Source organism: Melanotaenia boesemani, chromosome 19 (assembly GCF_017639745.1).
Source record: "Melanotaenia boesemani isolate fMelBoe1 chromosome 19, fMelBoe1.pri, whole genome shotgun sequence".
In the NCBI taxonomy this organism is placed as follows: Eukaryota; Metazoa; Chordata; class Actinopteri; order Atheriniformes; family Melanotaeniidae; genus Melanotaenia; species Melanotaenia boesemani.
Window position 1 is genome coordinate 6,748,482 of NC_055700.1, and position 9,880 is coordinate 6,758,361.

Genomic DNA, 9,880 nt, shown 5'->3' on the forward strand with positions numbered 1-9,880 from the left:
AAAGAGACAGTATCAGATTTTATTTGTATGATACTTGTACAAAACTGAATGTTGCACAAAGTGCTTTAAAATTCACAAAAATTAATAAAAAGTATGAAAAACTGCAACTCCCACAATCTTCTGCCCCATTCTGATGTACTAAAGGACTCTAACATAAACAACATTGAAAGAGTTGTAAGGGTGAAAACTGTTCTACTTGGGGAGAAAAAAAAATCATTTAAATATTTTCTGATCTTCTACCAGAGCGACAGGATGAGGTGGTGTACTATGATGCCTTTGAGAGCCCTGATGCCATGAAGGGTGTAGACCCAGCATCCCCGCCATCACCCCTCAGAGATGAAGAACTCAGCGTCCTGCAGCAGAGGATGCGGCGACTCGAGGCCCGCAGGGGCCGCATCACCGCTAAGAAAGTCTACCTCAAAAACAAGAAGGTAAGTCAGATTTTTTTTTTTTAAACATGCATGTGGACAGTGAAGATGATTTCTGTAACAGCTTCGGTGTGATCCATTTCTGTATGTGTTGTTTATGTTGTTCATCAGGAAATCTGTATTGTTAATCACAACCAGAAGATACAACAGCGACAAGGTGGCAATGTTGACTGCAACTCTCTGCAGGTACAGCAACAGCTTAGCCTGAGCGGCACGTGTTTTATTTCTTCATTTTGTTTGAGGTCTGAGGAAATGTGTACTTTTTTAACAATCAGTGCAAGGGTTAGTGTCACGACAGGATACAATCCCCCTGACTGTTACTGTCTCTAAACCATGAGCTGATTTCTTGAGGTTCAAGGGATTTATTTACCATGAGCCATGTCCGGTTGCTGTAACTGAATTACATCATTATAACAAATTGACCTAAAAAGATCTTTTACAAGGAGAAACTTGCATTTCTGAATGCTGGAGCGTATCCCAGCAATTAGCAGGCGAGAGGCAGGACACACCCTGGACAGGTTGCCAGTCCATCGCAGGGCCAACACAGAAAGACAAACAACTGTTCATGCTCACACTCTCTCTTAGGGAGAATTATGAGTGACCAGTTAACCAGTTGGGAGCTTGGAGTTGTCCATCACATCTGATGCACTTTTTTTTTCTTGTGAAGGGAGCAGAGGATGAGGAAGAAGATGAAGCCAAGCAAAATACCAGAGTGAGTCAGGAGAGGCAGAGGACACTGGACAGACTTCGCAGTCTCAAACAGGTGAGAACAGACGTGTTCATCTCCACCAGCTTCCTCTGAAAAGGAGCCTTCACTCCGTCGTCCTCCTCTCAGAGCAGAGGATGTCCAGACAGTGCACGGGTGTAAGGCTTTTTCCAGCTTTAAATCAGTCATTTTTAAAGGGAGATATAAAATCATACAGTACAGTCTTTAATCAGATGCTGAAAAACCTGTTTCCACTGTGAAGATGTTCCAGTTTGTGTTTTTGTCTCACTCATAGCTCGGCTCTGCTCATGCTTTCTCTCATGTTTCTGAGAGACACAGTGAGCTTTTAATTTCTCTGCATCAGATATACAGCATAGGGCTGGACATATGTTGGGATTGCCAAATATATTTCAAGACTTTTTCATACACAATATAAAATGAGGGATTATCATTTATATTGAGGTAGCTTGATGTGAATTAAAAGTAGCTTTTTGCATTTTGCACAACTTTATTTCTGTTATTGTTATTGAAAAGTTCTTTTTATTCATTTTGTTTTAAGAGCATTTAATTTAATATACCGCTACTTTAGTTTTAGTCAAATGTTTTAATGCACATGTGCTGCTGATCCTTAATAAAAGTGCATATAGCACTCAAGGCTGTAAATTAGAATGTCCCTTTGATTACATGACAAAACAATTTATCAGGATATACACTATATTGCCAAAAATATTAGCTCATATTAGCTGCCTAGACTCTCGTATGAACTTTAATAGATATACCATTCTTAATCAAATGAGTTTGATATGACGTTGGCCCACTCTTTGCAGCTAAAACAGCTTCAACTCTTCTGGGAAGGCTTTCCACAAGGTTTAATGTGTTTATAGGAATTTTTGAACATTACCCCAGAAGCACGTATATGAGGTCAGACACTGATGTTGGATGAGAAGGCCTGGCTTTCAGCTTCCACTCTAATTCATCCCAATGGTGTCCAATCAAGTTTATCCACACCAAACCCGCTCATTCATATCTTTATTGACATGTTGGAACAGGAAAAGGCCATTCTCAAATTGTTCCCACAAAGTTGGGAGTATGGAATTGTCTAAAATCTCTTGGTATCCTGAGGCATTCAGAGTTCCTTTCACTTGAGCTAAGGGGCCAAGCCCAGCTCCTGAAAAACACCCCCAAACCATAATCCCCCCTCCACCAAACTTTACACTTGGCACAATGCAGTCAACAAGTACTGTTCTCCTGGCAACCGCCATACCCTAAGTCTTGGCAACATCACCCAGCCTTTGCTCAGATGATTTGAATGGCAAACTTCTGCCCTTTGATCTTATGGTTGGTTTTTAAATTATTTACACTTGCTCTTTTTTTGTATTTTTTTGAGTAATATGACCTCAGAATTTCAGGTTTTTTGCACTTACACTATGTTGTTTTTAGTTTCTTGCATATGCTTAGTATTTGAACACTAAGACACAAAATCAACCCACTTCTGCTGGCTGGACAAATGTCATTTTGTGCCAGTATCTAGCTGTTTATGCAGATCTACAGCGTTTATGTTGGAGCACCTTGCATCAGGCAGAAACTTGCATTGGTCAGTGATGACAATATGTTTCATCAAAAGAAACAAGAATGTTGATCAAGTTGTTTGAACCTGAGTTGAGCCCAGCATCTGAGACATGGGTACTACTGCATTACCACAACAAAAATATGGTTTGCATTGTGAATCTAAGAATAAGCTTCTAATACGGCATTGCCATCAGCATTTGGATTGATGTTTTCAGTCACTTTGCTATGTGGACGTTGGCATGCATGTATTACTTGCTCTCCCTCTTCTATTTTTTTTTCTTTTTCTTTTTCTAAGAGACCCCAGTTCCCCTTCACATTTTTTTTTTCCTTGCAATAAAGATTTATCGTAGGAGTGTCGATGTTGATGGACTCTTTTGTTGTCTCCACACACAGCGTTATCCCGGTCAGGTGACTCTGAAGTCCAGCCGGATGCGTCTGGGTCAGACTCACAGCCGGAGGCGAGTGGGGCAGCCGCCCAGCACCCAGGCAGTCAGTGTTCAGACAGAATCCATCTCCGATCTCCCAGAACTCTCTGCTCCTCCTCTGTCTGACGCCTGCGACAGCATGTCTCTACCAACCCTTGACCTCCAAAGTCTCGACTCTTCTCCCGCTTTCCTCTCGCTGCCTCCCCTCCCAGCCTCACCGTCTATTCTCTTGCTGCCTCCTCCCCCTCCACCTCCCCCTCCGCCTCCCCCACCTCCTCCATCGTTTCCCCCCTCAGATGATCCTACAGCTTGTCCGGCACAGCAACTTAAAAGCGAATCTGAATCCACCTCGCTACCGCTGGCTCCATTTTCCCCTCGATTCTTCGACAGCAGCCAGCTGCTGACGGCGAGGAAGAAGCTGAGGAAGACTGCCTCTCTGGACTCATCGCAGTGGAGGAGAGGTGAGGAAGACTTTTAAAGTTAAAATACTACATCTCCTCTTCAGATGACAAAACATTGAAATGTGACAAAACCAGGTAGAATAAGGGAAATAAAAAATAAAATACTCTGATTACTCAAAACACGATTAAGGAGGTATGTCTTCAGGTTTCATTTTCAGTTCAGTTTAAACCAGCTTTACCTGGTATCGTTCTACTTCACAACAAAGTCATCTCAAGGCACCTCACAGACACAGTCCAGTTAAAAAAAATTAATTTCAGTCCAGTTATAATAGAGATGAACTCCTTATTAGTCCATTTTGTAACTGTGTTTTTATAATAAGCCAATTCATAAAAACTAACTGCCGAGATAAGGAAACCGAAAGATTGGATCAAATATTCTCCTCATGCATTACAAAGGAACATGTCAGACAGCTCTCCTCCTTTCCTACTGATCACACAGGAAAGCTTCCACTTAAAACCGTATTAGGTAAAAACAGAAACCCCAGAACTGCATAAACTTATTGCTGCATCATTGTTTACTTGTGGTAAACAATCCATTTTTGGTCCTGGCCAATCAATGAGTTGGAATTCCTTCTTTCTTCTTGGTTATTAGGTTTTTTGGGGAAAAAGCCCCTATCGAGCTGTTACTGTAACTGCATGACGTCCATGCGGTTTGGTCACATACGTAAGTGTCACAAAAAGGAATGTCTATGGTCAAACAAAACCCATCCCGTCAGAAATTAAAGTGACTTCATAACAGCTCTGTTTTTTCCTTTCCTGGTGGCTTGTGACCAGGTTCAGTGATGTGAACAAGTAACAGTATTCCCTCATAATGTCATGTCTGTGTCTTTCCTAATAACTTTTCAGTTTACATTATCTGACTATACAATAGCTTGGAAGAAACCTCATTATAGTAAATATCTGTTCAACAGTGCTGTTACTGAATTTGTGGAGTCAATTTTATCATCATGTTCTACAATCCCATACACCGACAGAGAGCAGCCATCTGAACTTTACTCTTACACAGGCTGGTCATTCTGTTGACAGGAAACCGTTCAAATGCATACAACCCTAGACAGTCTTCAAAGATGTATTTTATTTTTATTTTAGAAAAGTCTCAAATTTTGCTTGTAAAGATGTAAAATGTTTGTATATTTGTTTGCATTATTGTCTTTAAACTGTGGGATTATTGTGACATTGAGGCTTTCCAACTGTTTTTGGACTTTGATTTTGCGCCATCCTCTTAGTTCTTCACTCAACTTCAACAGGCTGTAGCTGATTTTTTACTATTAAAATAATCCAGTAAATGGGTATTAAGTAGCACTTTAGGGTCTTAAAATATCTTTAAAACCTTTTGTGTTCACAGCAAGCTCACCGATGGACGAGGTGCTGGCCTCTCTCAAACGAGGCAGTTTCCACCTGAGGAAGGCTGAGCTGCGAGTCCTGGGTCCCGACCCGGACGACGACAGCAACAACATCCTGGCTCAGATCCGACAGGGTGTCCGGCTGAAGAAGGTCCGCACCCGTCCGGAGCAGCAGCGTCACCCCAAGAGCTTCCCGCACTCAGCAGATGCTCTGACCCGCAGCATCCATGAGGCTCTGAGGAGAATCAAGGAGGCTTCACCAGAGTCAGAATCTGAGGATGAAGGCCTTCCCTGCACTGACTGGGAAAATTAAGGCGGTTTGTTGGAAGAGCTTTTAATGTCAAACTTGATATTTTATGGACACGTGGAGCTAAACTAAAGAGAAAAAACAACATGTAGACAACGACAAGTAGACAAACCAGGGTCACCTGGGGACACCTTGGTGCAATTTGAACAAAAGAAGTTAGTTTTATTTTTTTTAATTGGTTTCTTTTCATACGTGTGTTTGTAAAGACGGACCACTAATCTTTTATACATGTTGCTGTGGCACTCTTGGTGAGGATACAACCTCTAACCTCTCGTTATGTCGGAGTCGTACTGTAGCTTGCTGTGATGGGTTTGTTTTAGGAAGTGAGCATCTTGTTCTTCTAGCCTACAGTAACAGCAGGCTTTCAGTCTCAGACCATCACTGAATACATTTACTGTACACCTTTTACATTCTACATCACAACTAACATTTACTCTGCTTTAGAGCTTAACAACCTGAACACGTCCACAGCTTTACAGAAACAGGGTTAGGTTAATTACCACATGATCTAACAAGAGAAAGGATGGCAGACTTTGTATAAATGTCTAAAATTCTGTCAGGAAAGTGTGATTGATAACTTGACACGTACATCCTCCACATCTCATCTTCTACATGTTCTGCCAGGTCAGTATTTTGACTAAATCTGTCTATGAAGCGTTTGTGTCGCCTTTATTTGAAGTATAAATGTTTTAGTTTTCTGTGATGAGCTGATTTTACTGTTGGATAGATTTAATGTAACGTTTACACATCTGGACACAATCTGCTCAGATTAACTACTCACATCTTTATAGATTATTTTGTCTGAAAAGAAATTAAAACAGCAGATATAAATAGCTGAAGCCTGACATTTTAGATCTGCAAAGGGTTTATCACTTTAAAGAAAAAATAGGATTATTTGGTTTACAGATTTTTTTCTTTTGTTTTCTGTAACTGTAAACTGGATCTTTGAAGGGTTTTAGGTGCTTCAAAAATTTTAAGATTTAATGATGCCTAGAACAGTAAGAAATGAAGAGGATTGTTCAGATTACTTACACTGATAATTATTGGATATGATTTTAAATGACTTTAAAAACAGCTTTTTTACCTACCGAAGGAGGAGGACACACTTCTCTCTGTTCTTTACACCTGACAACATAAGAATAATTTTTATTTTATGGAGCTTGTTTATTGTTTGTATGGTTAGGTTTTTCACTGAGTGAGTCTTGTTTATCACTGCCTTCTTTTTGTTTGCTTTCTTGTTCCCAAAGATGATTTTTTTCCACTTCTGTACTCAGAGTTTGTGTTTTGGTGTGTGTGGTTGAACCTATTTTTAATTGAAAATTATATTTTTTTTCTGGTTTTAGTAAGTCATCCATTGATCACTATGGCTTAATTTAAATGAATGTTTTCATTTACGTTTTTTCTTACTGGTAGTTATATAAGAGGACCAATGCCACTCATATGTTTTTCTGTCGGATCCAAATTAATATTAAATTAGCTTAACATAAATACTTTAAGCAGAGGAATGGGGGGGGGTGTAAATTTCAAAAAGGGGTTTAAACTACACCTTTTTGGGTATTAAAAAGAAAACGGTAAATCATGAATCTTGTTCATAAGAAGTTAAATAAGCATGTTTACTACAACTCCCATGGTGCATTTCAAAGGTGTTCTCCATTTGTGACCAACTCAAGTGGAAGCTTGCACCAGTTTGTGCCAAACCACCATGTTTACAAAACTGTCTTAAATATTTGTAACCAGCTGGATGAAAACAATATTCAGTTTACTGAGTAATTGGGGGGGCATTTATATGCCGCGCCTCAGTTGCCATGGCAAGAAGAAGATGGCAGCTATCTACTTTAACGCGGCCATTTTTCCATAGCTCCTGCAGCTATGTTTCAGGAGCTGATAGTAATTAAAGTTTAAGGTTTTCTTCATGAGCATAATTCACTCTCAATTTCTATTTTCAAAATGACAGAGCAAACGGGCCACATTTGTACTCACATATGTGAAGAAACATTAAAAATTTGGTTAAAAGGTTATAAATTCACATGTTTCATGTCTAATTTAGCCAGTTTCTTCAGGGTTACAGAATTTGTTATGACACAACAAAACAGCTGGTTGTTTTCATCTGATTTAACTCTTGGCTAAGCAAAGCTAATGTAGAAGATATTTAATGCATCTAAGAGCAGAAAAGCAGTTAAATAACTACAGTAACAAATGCCATGGAGTTACTGACGGCTGCTAAGTGTTGATGAATAAATAAAAGGCATGTAGTTTCTCTCCATTCCCATGTTTGTGTTAACCATTGCAACAGATGTTTGTTTTCCCCTTTCCCCCTCATATCTTTGTAAAATCTGGATTTTGATGCACAGCTTTTCTTTCAACTTGTCACCAGTTTTACCACCTTATGCATGTGACTGGTTTGAGGACAAACCCATCACATTTGTGCAATAATGAAGATGGAACGAAAGTCATTTAATGGATTATACTGTAATGAAATGTAAATGATGAAAAATGTACCCGCATGCCCTAAATGTATTGAAGTATTTATTAAAACTTCATATTTTAAAGATTTTTTAAAGCATACAAATGTAAATGTACTTTATAATTTTTTTGTCATGACATTCCTCTCCACTTTATATATCCCACATGTGTATATATTTTTCCTTTTAAAAATAATAATAATAAATGTCTTTAAAAGACAAAGCAGTCAGAAATCCGAGTACTTTTTCTGTTCAAGCGCGCGCCGCCTGAGGCGCAGCGGCTAGCCAAACGCGAGCTAGCATAGCATGTTCCCGGTTTCTAAGTTTAAGTAAGTAATAAACAAATTTCCAAATCTGTTAAAAATACTGGTGCGAGGAAGCGTACGAAGCTGTTTAAAGTAAAGCAAATTCTGACACAGCAAATACAGACTGAAGGTATGTAGTCGTATGTACTTGCTCAATTTTATGTTAGCAACCGCCGTCGTTTAAAAAGAACTCGTTTAAAGCCAGATGTTTGAGACCTAAACAGGAAAAAGTTGGAATGTAATGGAAAACTTGGAAAAAGTAGTTTTAATTTAAAGCTCCCCTGAATCTTAAATTCATTGTTAGTCTGTTACAGAAACAGTATGACCCTAAGATAGTTCATGTTTTTCTTCTACTTTTTTTCCGGTAACAACACATGTCTAATCAACCATCTCATGGCATCAGCTCAATACATTTAGTCATTTAGACATGGTCAAGAAGACTTGAAGTTCAAACTGAGCATCAGAATTGGGAAGAAAACAGATTTAAGTTACTTTGAACGTGATGGGCAGGTCTGAGCATTTCAGGAACTAATTATCTGGGATAAGTAACGGGAATTCAAATGAACACCGGTTCCAAATGAAATACAAAATAGCATATCTGAATGTACAACTCGGCTGCATACCTTGTCCATAAGTAGCGTCGACTTCTCTGGACTTGGCATCTATGATGGACGACGACATCCATGCATTTTCCAGCAAGACAAAGCAACCTTCAGATGTGCTTGCACGAAGACTTGCATGGGACAAAAAAAAAAAAACCCCAAACACCTGAAGAAACGGAGACATTACAAAATGTCCTAATTTTTAAGGGGGGGTAACAGGTCTGAAATGTAAATATATGAATGAAATGTTGATGAGGGGAATGAATGACATCAGTGTGTTATTTTATTGAAAGGCTGGGCCAGTTTTTTCATTTCTGCCTTCTGGAAACATTTCTACCATACATTTTCTGCTTGGGCAAACATTTAAAAACATTTCTCATCACTTAAAATATAAAAAAATAAGTTCCATAATTTCAACTAGGCAGAATGAGCCACTGTTTATTATAAACTGATATAAGCCGTTTTATTTTTTGTAGCGTTTAAATGTAAAACTCACCTGCTGATTTCTGCAGGAAAATAAAATTGTGTGGCAGTATGTTTGATGTGTAGATGATAAAGTTGTGGCCACATGTTTCTAAGATGTGAAAACTAAAAAAAAACGTTCTCAGTATCTCAAATTGTTTCAAACTGCATTTTAAGCAGCTGAGTTACTAATTACTCTGTGCGCTACTGCAGTAGATCGCAGGACGTCATAACTCATCCCAAAACTGAGCTAGTAAGGTTACAGCCTCAGCCTAAGATATAACCTCAGGTGAGCAACAGCACACAACATATTAGTGTCATTATTTATTGAACAAATAACTGAGCCTCTTAGGGTTCCCTATAGGTCAGTCTTTAGGGGAGGTATTTAAAGGTAAAGGGGGAAAAAAGAATCTTATATGAACGGATGGTTATACTCAGTGATAAGCAGGCTCTCTCTCCAGAGTCTGGGAGCTGTTTTGAAAGAGTTCTTGCTATGGGGCAACTCTCTCCTTGTCTAGGTCTGAGGGCGACTCGTGGCTGTTGGTGTTTTGCCCTGGCTTGTCTCTTGGTCTCAGCTCTGCTGGTTTTATGTGGAATAAACTATAATTTGATTATAATATTAATTTGATCATTTATTGTGTTAAAGGAGATGGTGACAGTGGGAATGATGATTTGGATGACGACTATTATTAGTATTAGTATTATTTTGACCAATATTTGTAAGTTTTTGTTATTAATGTGATTAGTATTAGTAAATAAATGAGTGCATCTATGTTTTACACTTTTACATGACTTACACCAACACTATAT

General features: G+C 38.9%; 1 protein-coding gene across 1 annotated transcript in view; it reads left to right on the plus strand.

Moving 5' to 3' along the window:
* jmy (junction mediating and regulatory protein, p53 cofactor) overlaps positions 1-7,209 on the plus strand; it is a 28,598-nt gene extending 21,389 nt beyond the window's left edge. Inside the window, exons 6-10 of the mRNA XM_041970473.1 lie at positions 244-431; positions 540-614; positions 1,096-1,191; positions 3,097-3,589; positions 4,935-7,209. Coding sequence (XP_041826407.1) covers positions 244-431; positions 540-614; positions 1,096-1,191; positions 3,097-3,589; positions 4,935-5,245 — 1,163 coding nt within the window. The 3' untranslated portion in view covers positions 5,246-7,209. The remainder of the gene's footprint in view (positions 1-243; positions 432-539; positions 615-1,095; positions 1,192-3,096; positions 3,590-4,934) is intronic.
* The last annotated feature ends 2,671 nt before the right edge of the window (positions 7,210-9,880 follow it).